At 43.8% G+C, this 17,865-nt stretch overlaps 2 protein-coding genes across 2 annotated transcripts in view; one reads left to right on the top strand and one right to left on the bottom strand.

Moving 5' to 3' along the window:
* LOC119657081 (homeobox protein rough) overlaps positions 1–17,865 on the top strand; it is a 36,013-nt gene continuing 18,148 nt past the window's right edge. Inside the window, exons 1-2 of the mRNA XM_038063836.1 lie at positions 1–263; positions 10,874–11,043. Coding sequence (XP_037919764.1) covers positions 1–263; positions 10,874–11,043 — 433 coding nt within the window. The remainder of the gene's footprint in view (positions 264–10,873; positions 11,044–17,865) is intronic.
* LOC119657424 (oxidoreductase-like domain-containing protein 1) overlaps positions 17,174–17,865 on the bottom strand; it is a 28,021-nt gene continuing 27,329 nt past the window's right edge. The window contains exons 2-3 of the mRNA XM_038064326.1: positions 17,527–17,619; positions 17,174–17,465 (exon numbers count right to left, since the gene is read on the bottom strand). Coding sequence (XP_037920254.1) covers positions 17,211–17,465; positions 17,527–17,616 — 345 coding nt within the window. The 5' untranslated portion in view covers positions 17,617–17,619 and the 3' untranslated portion in view covers positions 17,174–17,210. The remainder of the gene's footprint in view (positions 17,466–17,526; positions 17,620–17,865) is intronic.

Here is a 17,865-nt window from a genome sequence, read left to right as displayed (position 1 = left end):
ATGCAACAATCAGGAAACGGAAACTTAGCGAAATTCGGGCCGAGCAGTGATGAGATGAAATCATCAGATAAAGTTTTGAATAATTCAGTGAATTTGAATCGTCCTTCTTCGCCGCGACAATTCTTTGAAAGGCTCTATGGGCATTTGGAAACCAATAATAGTGATAAAAGTAACAAAAGTGATTGTTCACCTTCGAAAGGCCAGATTGATGTCTCACCCATGCCAAGTGATCTAAGCGCGTCGCCTGTGTTTCAAGAAGAAAGGTACAACCGGAGTTTTCATAATTTAGTCCTTCTTCCTTTTATTGTAATGACATAGTTGGACCTTTAGTTTTTGAGGGGGTGCCAAGTTCAAAGTAATAAAATATATAATCGGAAATGGTTTCTATTGTTGATAAGACTTCTTGAAGGACTAAGACTTTTCTTGAAAAATGCGCATGAGAGACCCTTCAGGTGCTACCATTTCGTACCGCTGTGACGGATAGTCAAAAGGTTAAACGGTTATTGGATCCTACTTGTATTTTATACATACAAGAGGGTGAGTTATCACCCAAACTCAAAGTTTGACGATAGAGGTACATCCACCGAAAAAAGCTTTGTTACATTCTTTTGAACTAGGACCCCTGCTTCTGCCATACTGATCAGAAGATTTTTTGACAGAAAAGGAAGATGTTTTATCTAAACAATTCGAGTGATGTACCGATGCGGCCCTTATTATTTATAACCTTTGATGCGTTGCGTGTGGTACACGGTGAAACGCTTTCTCTTGACCAAGAAATGCAATGTAAAGAGAGCGATGCTTCTCACGGAGTTTGTTATGAATAACCAGTTCTTGGAAACTGCCTGGGCTTGGGACCAGCATGATATGTCATTGCATGGCGAAGTTAGGCAGTTTCCAAAAACTGAATGTGCGATATTAATATATTAACAGGAGGGTTTGAAGCAACATCGACGCGGTAGGGCGGGCCCTGGTCCTGTCGAGAAATGGGTTGACGTATGGGCGGCGTCTAGATCCAAGTGAGTTAGTCCGAGAAAAACAAATACGTGTTCACACGCTAGATATTGGCCCCGTATTATTATTATTATTTTGTTAAGGGAAAGTCGCACCGCGTCCTTGAAGAACTATTGTGCCCCTTTTACTGGTTATAGTGTACCTATTGATCATAGTATCTCAAGCAGGCCAGTAACCGTTAGGAACCTTAGTATGTTCCCCACTTCCAGAAGTTTCAGCTTTGCATCTGGTATTAAGTGTTCTCCCAGATGTATCGACCTACTTTGCACAAGTGCTGGACACTGTCCCAGGACGTGCATAGAGGTTTCGTCCTCCTCCTCACAGAACCTGCAGGCAGTGTCCGTAGATATCCATAGCTTCCCTAGGTGGTAGTTCAGCCGACAATGACCAGTGAGAATTCCCACTATGATTCGGAGGTTCTTTTTGGTGAGGTTTAAGCAATCCTTTGTGCGCATGGGTTCGTATCCCCCAATAAACACCCTGGACTGCTCCATCCCTGGTAGGCCCGCCCAATATAGTTCCCTCAACCGTTTTTCTTCGTTTCTTAGATTCATAGCCATGAAACCGTTTCCGATTCCACAGAAGGGTTCTGGCCCGTATAAAGGCATCCCTGCTCCCTTCTTGGCTAGTTCATCCGCTGCCTCATTGCCTTCCAGCCCAGCATGGCCTGGAACCCAAAGTATCCAGACCTTGTTGGACGAGCCGAGTGTATTCAGTCTCTCAAGGCATTCCCATACCAGTTTAGAGTTCACCTGGTTGGACCTAAGTGCCTTGATCGCTGCTTGGCTATCGGTGAGAATAGCTATGTTCTGCCCCCTGTAGTTCCTTTGCAGATTAAAGGAGGCACATTTGTCTATGGCGTAAATTTCCGCCTGGAATATGCTAGTGTACCTGCCCATTGGCTCAAAGTACATTTTCCTTGGACCAATGACACCGGCACCCGCTCCCTCTGCTGTGAGGGATCCGTCAGTGTACCAAGTAATCAGTTGCTGGTTTAAGCCGTATGTCGCAGCCACGCTTTCCCAGTTTATCTTGTTACTCCAACGTGTTTCAAACTTCTTATCGAAGTGAAACCTCGTTGTCATGTTGTCCCTCGGTATCAGTAATTCGGGATACCGCCTAGAAAGGATATCAATCTTCCTTCGATTTAGGCAGCTCCCCGCCTCACTCATGCTACCGGCCATCCTGAATATTGATCTCCTTGCCTGCATCTGTATGTGCAGATGGAGAGGGGTTAATCCCAGAAGGACCTCCAGGGATGCCGTTGGGCATGTCCTCATTGCCCCACTGATACACACGCAAGCCAGCCTTTGGAGCTTATGTAATTCCCTGGCTTGTGTGCTGAGTTGGGTTCTTTCTGCCCAGATTACCGCTCCATAGGTAATCATTGGTCTTACTATTGCAGTATATATCCAAAGTAGTATCTTCGGGCTACAACCCCATTTTTTTCCTGCTATGGATCTGCAAGTCATCAGAGCCCTCGTGGCTTTCCGACAAGTGTTTCCGACATGTGTCTTCCAGAGTAATTTTTGGTCTAGCGTGATTCCCAAGTATTTGACCTCTGTTTCTCGTTTCACCTCCATATCATGTAATGTTATGGCTTTCAGGTGATCCAGCTTACGCCTCCTAGTGAATGGTACTATGGTGGTTTTGGTTGGGTTGATCCGCAGTCCCACCTTCCTGCACCAGGCACTAGTAACCCTTAATCCAGTTTGGATTCTATCACATAGGGTATCTTCATATTTGCCCCTACAGATTAGAACAATATCGTCCGCGTAGCCCTGGACTTGTATTCCAGTATTAGTTAACACGTCCAGGAGTTCATCCACTACCATACTCCACATCAGCGGCGATAGTACTCCGCCCTGTGGACAGCCTTGAGTGGTGTTCATGATAATAGAATTTGTACCTGTTTGTACCTCTATTTGTCTGCTTCCTAGCATTTTGCCCATCCAGAGTGCCAGGGTATTTCCCACTCCTTTGCGGCTCAGGGCATCCTGTATCTCTGTGTGCGATGTGTTGTCGAATGCTCCTTCGATATCCAAAAACGCGCGCAGTGCAATTTCTTTTGTTTCAATGGCGTTCCGTAGTACCTCTGTCAGCTGATACAGAGCAGTTTCAGTTGACCTTCCTGCCCGGTAAGCGTGTTGACAGTGATGTAAGGGGTTACGCTTTAGAACGTTAGTTCTAATATAGTTGTCTATGACCTTCTCCACCGTTTTGAGTACGAACGATGTTAGGCAGATTGGTCTGAAAGATTTAGGGTGAAAAGGATCCTTTTTACCCGCCTTCGGAATAAAGACCACTTTTGCCCGTCTCCATGCCCTTGGTATGTAACCCAGTGCTATGCTCCCCCTTACCCCCCTCAGAAGAGACTCTAGGATAATTCCTAGGCCTCTCTGGATAAGTGCAGGGAAAATGCCATCTGCTCCGGGAGATTTCATTGGTTGAAAGGTTCCCACTGCCCATCTTAGCCTAGCTTCTGAGCATACCTCTTTTGCTAGTTTCCAGCTCTCTTTCCTTTCCCTTTTATTCGTTGTTGGGGTGTCAGGCAGATTATTGTCGCCTGCCGCCGAGGGGTAGGACCCCGGGAAATGAGTTCTGAGAAGCAGGTGTACCCTGTCCTTCTCATTCTCGGTGAATGTCCCATCTTCCTTTTTCAAGCAGACAGAGGATATTCTCCCGTCTTTGGCTACAGCCTTGTACAGCCTAGTTGCTTCTGTGATCTGTTCAATCCCTTCACAGAATTCCCTAAAGCTGTTCCGTTTCGCTTCCCTGATGGCGTTGCTATACGCAGTCAGTGCATTTTTATACCTCCGCCAGTCCCCGGTTCGTTTTGCCCGGTTAAAGAGTTTTCGTACCTCCGTTCTCATTCTGGCTAAGTTTCTGTTCCACCATGGTACATCCCTTGATGACTTGACTGTCTTGGCCGGACAGCTGGCCTCATATGCGTCAATGACGATTGTGTTGAGGTCTTCCACCACCGTTTCTAATTCTAATTCGCTCCTGATGTCACCGCTCCCTTGAAGGTGGGCAATGTTGTTGCTCAGGTGCATTGTGTAGGATTCCCAATCCGTTCTCTTGGGATTCCTTATTATTCTTTTTATTTCGGAGTTACCCTCAATGTCGAATCTGATTATCCTGTGATCAGACATTGAGGGTTCATCCGACACCCTCCAATTCCTGACCATCCCGTTCATTAGGGTATTTCCTAGAGTTATATCTAGTACCTCTTGTCTGGTGCTGGTCACAAATGTTGGAGTGTTCCCTACGTTGTATATTTCTAACTTATTACTAAGAATAAATTCGAGAAGGTACTCACCTCTACGATTAGTGTCACTGCTTCCCCACACTACGTGGTGGGCGTTGGCATCGCAGCCGAGAAGAAGTGGTAACGCCCTCTCCTCGCAATACTCCGTCAGCTTTGCGACTTGTTCCGGTGGAGCCCGGCTCTCATCTCCTGGGAAGTATCCCGATGCTACCACTACCTTTCGAGTGCTCCTCCCGGCTTCCAATGAGACTTGGATAGCCACAAGGTCCCCGGTTAAGAACTCTGAAAGACATATGTATTTTAGATTACGTTTGAGAATTATGCAAGCTCTTGGTTTTTCACAAGACGAGTCCTAAATTACCTGCATGTCTCCTCCTTGCAGACCGCGAATCTGCCCCCGGTACACCCAGGGCTCCTGAGCCAGCACTATTCCAATGTTCTCCTTGGAATTTGCCCTTGCAATCACTGCAGATGCAGCTCTCGCATGGTGGAGGTTTATCTGGGCTATCCTAGTGCTGGCCATTGGCTCCGTTATTGTTTGGAGCTCTTCTCCACTGTCGGAGTGTCACCCTCCTCCTCCGACATGGCGCTTTCCTGCGCGTCGCTGTCCACCCCGAGCCCTAGCAGTCCTAGGTCTAGGTCGTCCAGCTTCTGCTCTTCACTGGGCAGCAGGTCTATTTCCCTGGTTGATCCCGTTCTTTCCGCCTCTATGGCTTCCGCGACTTCTTCAGGGACCTCGGTAAGTTTTCCACCCGATGCCTCCTCCGAGGTCTCTTTCCTTGGCTTTTCCTTGTGCACATGCACGGGTATGTTGCCAAATCGATAGTTGATATGACAACTCCGACGTTTAATTGCCTCTAGGGATCGGTCATCTACCCCGATCGTGAGGAGTTTACCCTTTCCCTCCACCTTGCTTCTGAAGACTCTCCATAGTCGAGTATGGAGATCTTCGTTCTGAGCAATTAGGAGTCTCATGAGGTCTTCTGTTACTATTGCCGCGGCCTTTGGGAGAAAAACTGTCACCATGTGGGCTCCTGGTATATCATCTCCAGCACATATTGACAGTTCCACCCCTTCCCAGCCTGGCAATCTAGGAATTATGGTTCTGACCCATTCTGCGGTACCTTCCGTCGCGCAGTCCATCAGTATAAGGCCTGGTCGAAAGCGTATCCCGGTGAACACCAGTTTCGACGTCCATCCCTTGATCATCTGCTTGACGACAAGCTCTTCAATGGTTTCCTGTTCCTCCCGAGTGAGTATTTGCTCGGGACACCTTTTTGGCAGTATGGCCAGTCGAATGCCCTTGACCGCACTAGCATAGCTAATGCCGGGCTTCCTGGGTCCTGCCTTCACTCCTGACCTGCCCGGGTTTTCTCCTCCCGTGGATTCAGGTCTGGGTTTTTTGGGGGCATTCCCTTCATGCGGGCTGATCTCTGCTGCTCCCCGCTTTCTCGGCTCCGGTAGAGATGGCTTAGGTCTGTCCTGAGCCTTCTTAAGGGCCTCTTCTGGTTTCAGGCCTTCCTTCAGATAGCGCAGGTACCATTTAACCCCGGCGCCACTGAGACCTGTCTCCTTCCTGACGTCTGTTATATTTATCTCAGACGTGCTTTTGCTGGTCCCTGCTCTTTGAGCAGTGGTGTTCGTTGGCTGTAGTCCATGCAGTATACCAATGCTCACCTTGGATCCACTGCTTGGCCCCGTAACTGGAAAGACTTAAAAACTAGCAAGAGCCCTTCGGAAAAGGCGCATTGATATCTGCGTTCTGCAAGAAACCCGATGGTCTGCTGCCAAAAACTGCGACTTACAACGCGAACGCGGTAAAAATAGCTATAAACTTCTCTATTTTGGTAGCCCACGCACTAAATATCAGAGGGTTTCCGTGATACCATTAAATAAGTCGAACGATTTTATATCAGCTGATCGCGCTATTCCATTCTTGTCCGCGTACGCACTACAGGCAGGTCGACCTGATGAAGAAATGATCCCACTTATGCGATTACCAACCATAACGAATGAGTACCAGAGTCAATCTTCTTCTTTTTCTTCAACCTTTTTCCCATTCACAAGCGGGGTCGGCTCGTCGTGATCGGTTTCGCCATTTGGCTCTATCGAATGCCTGATCTGGATGCAATCTTCAGGCTTTTAAATCCCTGGATGTATCAAGCCACCGTTCTTTCGGCCTGCCTTTCGGTCGTTTACTATCGACTTCGATATTCAGACCAATCTTGGCAAGTGAATTCTCTTTACCACGAATCGTGTAACCATACCATCGAAGACGCCTCTCTGGCAATTTTTCCACGATCGGTGCAACCCCATAACGATCGCGGATATCCTCATTTCGGATGTGATCAAAATGTGTGACGCTACTAGTCCAACGTAACATCTTCGTCTCCATTATCGCAAGACGTCGCTCATTGTCATTTATAGTTGGCCAACACTCAGAACCATAGAGAGCGACAAGACAGATGACATTACGGGCAATTTTAGATTTAAGTCGTTCGTTGATGCGTCGATCACAAAGAACACCAGTTGTGGACGCCACTTCATCCAGGTTACGTTAATGCGTGAAGTAATTTCATAACGCAGTTCTCCATTGGCTGATAGCATTGACATGAAGTATTTAAATCGCTCAGTTCTGAGCAAATCACTGCCCCTGACAGTGATTGTGCCTGTTTCATGGGGATCGGTCGTCAAAAATTTAGTTTTGTTTAGATTCAATCTGAGACCGTGTTGCATGAGGCGTTTCTCGAGATAATTTTTGCTATTAGATACTAGGAAAACATCTGCATAAAGTACTGTGTAGAGCGGTGGACGTTGGATGTCCCGTGTGATGGTGTCCATAACAATAGCAAAGACGGATGATGAGAGGGCGCTTCCTTGATGAACACCAACAGAAACACGAAGCGGTTTTGATACACCCGCCATACTTCGAACTTTACTTTTTGTATCGCGAGTTGAACCCAGCGCACGAGTTCTTCTGGCACTAAGTGTTGTCGTAAAGCATACCAGATGAATTCGTGTGGCACACGGTCAAACGCTTTCTCTAGATCCATAAATGCAATGTAAAAAGGGCAATGCCTCTCACGGTGCTTCTGCATGAGCGACCGCGCAGCGTGTATTGCGTCAGTAGTTTCGCAGTTTTTGACAAATCCGGCTTGATTCACGGTTATTTCAACGATTTCGTGAATATGGTTGTCAAGAATGCGTTCAAAAATCTTCATGGTATGGGAAAGTAACCGGATCGAACGGTGATTTGAACGACTACTGTATTACCTTTCTTTTTCCATATTGGAACAGAAGCACTTTTTTGCCAGTCAGATGGTGTTTTTCCTTCCTGAATAACCCGATTAAAGAATTCACTGAGCCACAGTGTTGGGTCCCAGCTCTTCGCTTTCCAGAGATCAGATGCGATATCGTCAGGTCGTGTGGCTTTTCCCGATTTCATTCGTTTCATTGCCTCCTCGACTTAAGTTGCGCTGACAGTTGAGTGTTTGACGTAGGTACCTGTCGTGGAGACTTAATCCTACGGTCCTCTTCAGACACAGATTGATTTTGTGACCACAATCAGAGCCCCGCTGAGACAAGCAACAACGGTACTAGTCTATAACAAGTGCATGGCTTAGCATTCATACTGGTGGATGCAAGAATTACTTAAATCTCTACCGAACTAAGGAGTACGGCACCCGTGTTGAAACGCAACACCACGCCGAGGCCCGAAGGTCTCTTCTCGCTTGAGCACAACCACAACCACCATGAAACTCCCACTAGGGGGGCCATCCGCAAACAACCGAGCTGTACTCACATACAACGGGAGTTCACCCGAAGAAGCTATCCCGGCTCCCATGGTACCAGCATACCCCTGGTAAGGTTTCGTGACCAATTTGCCACTCCAGATGAGTCCCCGTCCAGACTCGGGTCTGATCGTCCTAATTAGGCCTTTGGAGCATTCGCCTACTGCATCACGGCCGGCAAACCAAAGTGAGTACAGCGTCTCCCGGTGCCACCACTGTGGAGGTTCTCCTCCACCACTTGGATTTGGTTTGGCCGATAGGGTTGCCGCCTCGTCTTCCTCACCGCCACCTCTGAGCACCAAGTTGCGCTGACAGGTAGAACTGGTCCATATGTCGGCAATGATTGTGGAAGTGGAGGATGAGCAAATTCTTCAGTTGAAATCTGTTCGAAGTATTCTCGCCATCTATTCGGTGCGGCTCGACGGTTGGTGAGCAAAGTACCGTTCTTGTCATTAACGCAACAGAAGTGTTCAATATCCTGTGTACGTTCATTACGGCTTTCAGCAGATCGATACAGATCCCTCTCGCCATCCCAAGTGTCCAGTTTATCGTAAAGATTTTTGAAATTGTTCGCTCGGGTGGAGTACCTGAGTCAAATCATTGTACTAATCTCGGGCAAGCGCAGTGCTGACTACATTGCCTCCTATAGGGTACTGTAATCCTGTTGTGTACCGTTATGGTGTTGAATGAAGTGCGTGAAGACCCTGATCCAATATGGATTGTATCACCAACGATTATTATTATTAATTACAGACAACACACCAAAGGTATACATATGGCCAAATAGTAGCTGACACTCTACATATACACTCTTTCAATTTCACGCCAGCTGAATCTTCCTAAAGTTGTTAACCTGTGAGTTGCAAAGTTCTAGATTTTTTACGTAGTGGTAACGACATATAAATACAAATCAGAATAAAGTTTTGACTAGTGATATATTTTTCAATAATTTCACAGCCCTTGTCATGAATGTTCCTATGGGCTCCACACACTGACTTGTCTACCACTTTGAGCTGTTTCAGAGAGATATATACGCTGGAATGTACTCTTCGGTATTCGGTTCGGTTAGCTCCTTATTTCGAGCTAACTATAGTTTGCATCTTGAATCACTGAAGAGAAATTTTTTCCTTATTTGGGACTCTTTTTAGTGTTCGTATTTATTGGCGGGCATAAGGCGTCTGCTAAGACTTCCAAATTCCACTTTGTTAATAAGATGTTTACATTTTCCTTTTTCCTGACTTGTTTCTACAGTTATTAATCATACCTTCTATTGTTTCCGTGCCCACGTACTCGAGGACGGCGATCAGACCCGAGTCTGCGAGGGACTCATCTAAAGTGGCTCTGCCACAAAGCCTCACCGAAGGTTATCTGGTACCATGGGAACCGGGATGGCCTTCTGAGAGCATATGCTCCAGGAGAATTCCTGGAGGATGTGTTCTCGGCCCGGTTATTTGCGGTTGGCCCCCTAGTGGAAGTTTCATGGTGGTTGTGGTTATGCAAACGTGGAGTTGCGATGTACAACTGGGGTGCCGTACTCCTTAGTTGCGGCAGAGGTGTTAGATAGGCCTCGCATCCACTAGTATGAATGCTGAGCCTGCACTCAGTATAAACCAGGACCACTGTGCTTGTATGGCGGGGCTCTGATTGTGGTCCCAAAATCAATCCGTGCCCGAAGAGGACCGTGGGATTATGCCTACAGGGCAGGTACTCACGTTAAACCCCCCCCCCCCCCCCCCCCCCAGGACTTTCATTCCTTCTATTGTATTTACCTATTGCTTCAAGAATTGTTCGTTCTTTGGGCTCCACATTCATTCGTATTATTGCTCACCGGCAACTACCGGTTAATTAGCATCCTTCTGAATTGAATCTAGAATTGTACTTAAGGCAGCAATCGTCATTTTTGTTGTGCCCTTGATTTTTGTTCTTCAGAATATTGAAGATCGTTCTTTTGAATTTCGTTTCAAGATCCTTCATGATAATCTTATATCGGAGCTAAGCTACTCTTACCAATGCTTGCTGTTGCTTTATGAAACGTACCCCTATATGGCATCTACTTGGCATCGTAGACCATTTCTGGTCATGTGCTTCAACTCTCCCCACGAATTCCCAAGGAGCTTGCATTCTTCTTCCACTTTTTTTGTGCCAGGTAGCTGTAGCGTGACCCCTCATCAGCCTTTCCCACCATGAATAAGTTTCAGGGCTATTTGAGTAGCACCTTTGAGAATCTTGTTGAGTTCAACTGGAATTTGCTAACGAATATGGCTGTCTGACATTATATGCTCCGGGAGAATTCCTGGGGAATGTGCTTGCGGACCTGTTGTTTGTGGTTGTACCCCTCTTGTAGGATTTTATTGGTGGGTGGGGTTATGCTTATATCATACACAACGCCCCTTGTGGACTTAGTGAGTGGAGTTACGCTTTTTAATTTGTTGTCAGGCTTCGCATCTATTCGTATGAATGCTGAGCCTGCACTCAGTATAAACTAGCAAAATTTTGCTACTCACGGGGGAGATCTAATTGTGATTCCGAAAACTATTCCGAAAAGAAGTGTGAGATTATGCGTACAAGACAGGTTCCTATGTGAAACATCCAAGCCATCCATCTTATGCTCACTAACATGCTCATTTCATGCCATATCCCAGCAAACTTTCTACTAGATCTCATTCCTTACATGACGGTATATTAATATCATAGCGTATTGTTCGTCACTTTCTCTAGGTATTATAAATTGATACCATCAGACCATCAGTATTAAGTCTATATTTATATTTTTCATTCAAATATTTATTTTTTATTTCAGGAATGTAAATATGAGTCCAGTTTCAATTCTCAACGTGCAACCGGCCAGTTATGATGGATTACATGCCAATTCTTCAAATCATTTACCTTTTATGCCTTGTAATTTAACTAGCACAAAACCCTACACTTTTGCATCAGATCCACATTTTGCAGTTGGTCTATCGGCATTTTGTGAGTATTTTTTTTTATTTGATATTTATTTAAATATGTATATGTAATCATAGGAGCATAGGAGCTTTGGAAAAAGTCAGTTCAATTTCAAAATCTTGAATATTAGAAATAGCATTCAAAAACGTTCTCCGATGATTCCATTAATTTCCAGTGCATTTTTACTCCCAGAAAAATAGAGAGTACACTGTGAGATACCTGACCTTTTTACTGTACCAAATGTAGACTTGGAAAAAATGCAAACCATGGGAATAATTTTCTATTAAATTAATGGTAATGGTATGGATTCCGATAATCGATGGAGTTATGAGTGCTTTCGCTCGTCTTTGTGTTTGACCCGTTGGTGGAGGCTTATCGCTTCCACAACGTTAATTGTGATGATAATGGAACTGAAGTATGGAAAAAAACGAAATAGGAAAAAAAGACACAACAAAGGGAAAAAGATGTGGATATTCTATAGTCCTTGAAGGAGTGAACAAGAGACATTCAAGTTGGGCTTCAATTTGGGACCGGAAGAAAGAAGAAGATCTTGAAATGAAATATAATCTACAATTGCATGATTTGGATTGTGAATCTAAATGGCGGATGCGAAATTGTGGGAAAAACGTGAATGGCAGCACCCCTGTAGTTCGTCGCCTTATCAAAACTGACCGACGACTCATTTTTTTAAGTCGCTTCAGGGGTATGAACGATAGGAATATTTATAGAATTTTCGAAATAATAGTTTAGCTTGTCATCTCTAACAAAATGTGTGGGGGAGGGGAACCAAGGTCATCAAATAGAGGTCCTCATCGAACTGATGCTCTACTTGTTCTCTTATCGAGTCATGAACCTTGCTCAAATGGCTCTGAAGAAAGAGCCAAGCAGATTCGGATAGAAGATAAAACACCAACAAAACTAGGGTTATCACTTTAATTGGTCATTGCACTTTCTTATTTGGATTAATGGACAACACACTGATAGCATTGAAAATTTGTATATCTATCCGCGTTACCGTCGGCTGGTAACGCGGAGCTCAGTGTCGTCCTACGCATTAATGACGCTAAATCCGCTTTCGCTGTTTTGTCGAAAATCAGGAGATGAAGCTGCCATCTAGTTGGGACAGGTCCATGCTAACGTTCTTCTTGGGCTGTTGAATGGGCGCATAGAAGGTGACTTCCGTTCTTACATAAAAGCTCCAAGACTTCGACAGTACTTGACTGCTTTATGTCATTGGGGTACTCTGGCCAGATACAATTTCGGACGGAGAATTTCGTCTGCGCACAGGCCCAATACCTAGCGGCAGTGGGTAGGTCACACATTAAGAAAGGGTGACAACTCCATTACTAGCTACGCCTGCAGTACCATCTACTATTCGAAGATGGCCGACGAGTGGAAGTGGAGGATGAGTACAAGTTTCCCAGGAAATCTTGAAGAAGGTGTGGCATATTTATGGAAAAATGCAACCATATACAAGAAATCTTCGAACTTCCGAAAAAAAACTGGCAATAATGTGCAAGGGAGTGCAGGAGATAATACAGAAAAACATTAAATATTTTCTTCGAATTGTATAATATTTGATCCACCCACATAAGTTTTTCGATCACTTTCCTTGATCTTCTGTGATTAAATAGTAACTACATACGTCAGACTGCAGAACTTTTCACTTTTTATTGACCCTACTTACATTCATCTCTTCCTATTTGAACCTACCATAGCTTACTTCATTGGTGTTATGTAGTTGGGAGAAAGCACTCAACAGCTCACGGTGCAGATTCCACCATCGAGTTTTTTCACTTCGTCTATTTGTCAGCAATTTAGCGTCTCACGGGTTTACCTCTACCATGCCTAACGAAACTGTCAGTTTTTAAAAGTGCAAAAGTTGAGGTCCGAAATTGGCAGGTTCTTTGCTCTCTACTTAGTACAGTTCTTAGATTGTGCCGATCTCTTGCTTTTCCCAACTCTCTCCACTCCGCTAGTATTTACTGCCTATTTTGATCTTATTCAGTCAATACTAAAACAATGGTTGGGCGAAATATTCTTACTGATGCTGAACAATGGTTCATTATAAATTTTTGGACGATGTAGTGGAGACAAATCTCCAGTTTACAAGGCAGAAATTAAATTTTCTCCCAAACCAGCCATATACCTGGCTGCTCCAAAAGTTTCTCTGGATGGCGAACAAGTGAAAAAACAGAGTCCCAATTAGCACCATCAAACCTCCATTGCAGAAGAAATCATCCTTTGAGTATTGAAGTTTTTAGAAGAAGACTGGCATATCATCGTATACAAAAGGGGGGCTTTAGCAGGTATAAGTGATGCGGGTCCAAAATCAATAATCCAGTAAGGAGCTTGTTTCCTGGAAGTTCGTTTGTCTGTTTGGAGGATTCCACAAAACGTTTTGTCTGCTATCTGACGAGGGAGAGAGCTTCATTAGTTTCAAGTAACCCAACTAAACAGGACATGGACAGTTTCTGGACTCGTCTCTTCCAAAGGAAGCCTCGGGTTGTCGAATAGTGAACTCTGCTTGTTATTGTCATCTGCTGGACAAGTTAAAAGCTCGTATCCATATGAATCTTCCTTTGAGGGAGTGCACGGACTCTCTTGGGTGTTTTTTGGCTACCAAAAATCGTCATCTCCTTTCTTCACGATTGAGCCACGCCAAACCAAGACTTTCGGCTCCCTTCTTTCCTCCAGTTGGATTTACGTTGGATAGAATTTGCACCCTTGCCGTGTTTTGCGAATTATAAAACGAGCGTAAAATACTCTGCAGTCACGCTGCAGAGGTGAGGCAGCGTCTGATGAGTTGCCTCTGCGCTGATACAAAACCGTAGCCGTCTTCGTCCCTTTTTTGATTTTCATTTTCCTTCGAGGGAGTACATGGACTCACCGGTTGTTTTTTGGTTACCAAAAATCTTCGTCTCGTTTCTTCACAATTGAGGCACACCGAACGAAGACCTTCTTCTCCAGACTTTCTTCCAGTTGGTGAAATCAAACAACATGCGACTCCTACTTTCTCTCTTAATATCTGTCTGGAAATACTCCAATTGTTCATCGGAATTTCGTTGCCTTCTTTGTGCAGGTCGCTAGTTTATCAAATAAAAGGTAAAACTTCATCAAATAAAAGGTTGAAACTTGCTCCATTTAAATCGCTATCTACTATCTTCTTTATGCATATAAAGTGTTTCTTCTTCGTAGTGCTACAACCTATTTGTAGTCTAACCTTTATAAATGCATTCCCTCCAGTCCTTTCGGTTCAATTATCGTTTCTGCCAGTTCCTTATACCTAATAATGAGGCGCGATCTGTGTTGCTTGAATCTTTTCGCTGTTTTCTCGGGTTCCTGACCGGTCTAGAGCCATCGAATTTCCCTTTGAATAACCTTTTGGTATTCTTGGGTTACCCCTTGGCATTTTCGCAATTTTATCTTCTTAGATTATATATAATACGCTATACGTCATCTTCTCGAACTGCTCCAAAGGTTTGTCTTAACGCCTTTCTTTCAAAGTGTAGTAATTTCTCAGAGGTTTAAGTCAAAGTCCAAGTTTTGCGTCTTTAACATATAACACAGGTCTGGCAATTGTTTTATGAAGATGGAGTTTCGCCTTCCTCTATATTTATTTCGATTTTATGATTGAGAGAACTAAATAAAATGTTTGTTGAGGATGCTGGAAGTCCTGAGTCCGCACCCACTTGGTGACGGACCGGACCACTTGCGAAGCAACTTACTTCTTCTTTTGTAGTCCACGGACTCCTCTTTTCTGAGTTAAACCCAAGTTTTCAAAAAAGAACGAAACAGATGACTGACGGTTTCATCCACGGCAGAGGCAACTCATTAGATGCTGCCTCACCTCAAGTAAGTTTCTTCCCAAGTGGTCCGGTCCGTCATCAAGTGGGTGTGGACTCGGGACTCCCAGCATCCTCAACAAAAATTTACTTTGCCCGATTTAGGTCTGGACTTATGACGGATTTCACTTGAATGTATAATAATTCGTACCAATTGTATGTTTGCAATTATATTGGGTTGGTGGAACAGAAATGTCGTATTTTGTCAATAGATGGCGACACTTAAACATATCTTGTGTTGTACTTATCGCATCGGGTCATACTATACGGCGATTTGAAGACGACAATCTGTGCTAGAAGTGCCTTTTTGACAGTGCTGTGATCGTATGTTTCAGTCTCTAAGTTATAGCGCGTCAAAGATGGAGTCCACCAAGCAAGAAATTCGTCATATTTCCCGTTTTTACTATCTGATAGGTAAAAATGTAACGACGGCGGCCGAACAAATTTGTGAAGTTCATGGGCCCGATACTGTAATGATCCGCACAGCACAGAATTTGTTCGATTGATTTCGTTCTGGTGTAGTGGATGTCGAAGATACACCCGTACTGGTGGGCGATAACCATCTGTCGTTACTTTCAGTCACGCTGCTCCCAGGGCAGAGATGAGGCAGCGTCTGATGAGCTGCCTCTACCTTGGACGAAAACATTGGTCAGCTTCTTCGTTCTTTTTGAAATAAAATTGTTTATTTGCGAGTTTATGTTATTCACGAAGGTTTCGTTGGTACCAAGAAGGGAGCGCTATAAGTTATTGATGTCATCTGTATATGGTACCACTTGTGCTGACCTACAGAACAGCGTACCTTTGGTAATAACAGGGATTTTTCTGATTGTGCGCTTCAGGGTCAAGTTGAAGAGCATTGCGGCCAGTCTGTCCCCCTCTTTAACATCGATTCGTATTAAAATAGATCAGCCAAACTGTTTTGAATTCCTACCGGTAAAGTTGAATCTGTCATGGCTGCTTTTGTGAGATGAACTAATTTTGCTGGGATACCAAGCTAGATTGTGATCGATACGTATACTTGTTAGAAGTCAATGTTGAACTCCAAGCATTTCTTGAGCATTTGTTCCAAGGTGGAAAGCTGATACTCCTCAGAATATCGTAAGATCTGCAACTTGTTAGATTTCGCTTCAGATCGTTACCGTTTTTGAATGGCATAACCGCTATGCGCTAAGCGCTAGGATGTCACATGGAAAGTTGCGGTTCAAGTCTCATTGGCAGCAGAAGGATTTGTATCATGACTGGATGTCGGATACCAGCCGACTCAACTGTAAATGAGTACCTGAGTGTCATCAGGATAATACTCGTGGGCGAGCTTAATGCGAATCGCATTGCCTTCTACACAGTGCTGTAGTCCTGTAGGATACCGTCAGTGGTCTTGAATAATTTAATTGTTGCGCCAGCCATTGTAATTATTGTTATCACTACTCGCAAATTTCAAGCAGTAATTTTCTGGAATATATTGCCTTCCGAAACTATTAGAATTAGCTTTCGTTTCGTTATAAGGAGTTGTATTTGCTCAAATCTTGTAGAGCATGCCGTTCTACTCCCATATTGGCCAAACCGAAATAGGTGTGAATTATCTTGCGCCGAAACTACCTTATTTAGACCTAGGTGGTCCAAAACAAAGTTGGGTTGGTTTTGGGTTGAACAGAAATCTTGGCTCTATATGCACTTGTTAACAGACCAGACCAATTGGGAAGAAGCTGAATTGTTTAGCGTTGGGTACCTTTAGATCCAAAAAAGTGGGAGACAATTTATCCTCATTTTATTCTGTTCTTAGCCAAGTGGATGGGGATACAGAACTGGCTCAATTTGACAGTACTATATATTCGGTTCAAAATGTGTTAACATACCCTTTCTAAATGTCTTACACAACCAACATGAATACCCCCACCTTCTGTTGACAAAAATTCCATAACATTACAATGACTGCAAATTTAACATCCTGAAAATATAAATAACAATCAAATCAACAATGAAACACGACAAAATTTCAGGAACGGATAAACCACTTCCACTTGAAATCACTGCAATAGACTGCGTGGTGAAACAGCTGTCTCGTTCCGAATCATATTTTACGCTCAATAGAAAATGAAGGGAAACGATAATATTCATAGAATTATAATTCTCAGACAGCGCAGCCATTGTTCCGGGTGTAAAATAGAAAACACAATGATGCGAGCTTATGAATCAGCTTAAAAATGGAATAGTTTGTGAGGGTTTTTTATTCAAAGGATAAACGTTTTTACAAAGGAAGTGGAACTGGCGTTGGAGGAATTGTAGGTGAAAATTCTTAAACAAAAATAACAAACTTTTCTATAATTTATTGAAAATTTTATCACTAGTCTATTTCGGTTCTGGAGGTGGCTCTTTAGAATTTCCAGTATTCTGTTGGTCCTTTTGAGTTTCCTTCATTCTTTCAAGCATTTTCAGCTCTGTTTGCAGGTAAGCTCGCATGTTTGGATCTGAAACTTTATCCAGAATTATCTGTTTGGCTTTAGATCCGCCATCATGGAATAATTTTGATAAAGTTTCAGCATATTCAATCCAAACACAATTGGGACAACCTGACATGCAGCAATTTGTTGGTTCAGGGGGAATCTGTGAATGAAGATGGCAGCGGCATTTAAGAGTAAAATTTTTATTAACACTGTACAATTACCTCAAGGTTTGATCCGTTTTTGTCTGTGCTCTTGTTTGTGCAGTATGGTTGCTTAATCCTAAGTAAGAAAGTCCTTATCCTGGAGAACATTAACTGGAATTTAAACAAAAGTTGATGATAAATAATTTTCCAGTATGGGTAAAAATGCGGTGAAACAAACCATCGGAGTACAACAATCAGCGTATTTAATACTCTATAGGAAAATGGAATGCTAGGGGAGCATACTTCAGTAACCTACGGCCATATTTTTCGGCCCTTTTACCGTAGCAATACGCTCCAGTTTTCCTTTGGAAAGATGTGAAATTATAGGAGTTACGGACCATTATGGGCTGTATATAT

The sequence above is a fragment of the Hermetia illucens genome, chromosome 5 (genome assembly GCF_905115235.1).
Source record: "Hermetia illucens chromosome 5, iHerIll2.2.curated.20191125, whole genome shotgun sequence".
In the NCBI taxonomy this organism is placed as follows: Eukaryota; Metazoa; Arthropoda; class Insecta; order Diptera; family Stratiomyidae; genus Hermetia; species Hermetia illucens.
The sequence above is the reverse complement of the archived record's forward strand: the minus strand, read 5'-3'. Positions and strand labels throughout refer to the sequence as shown.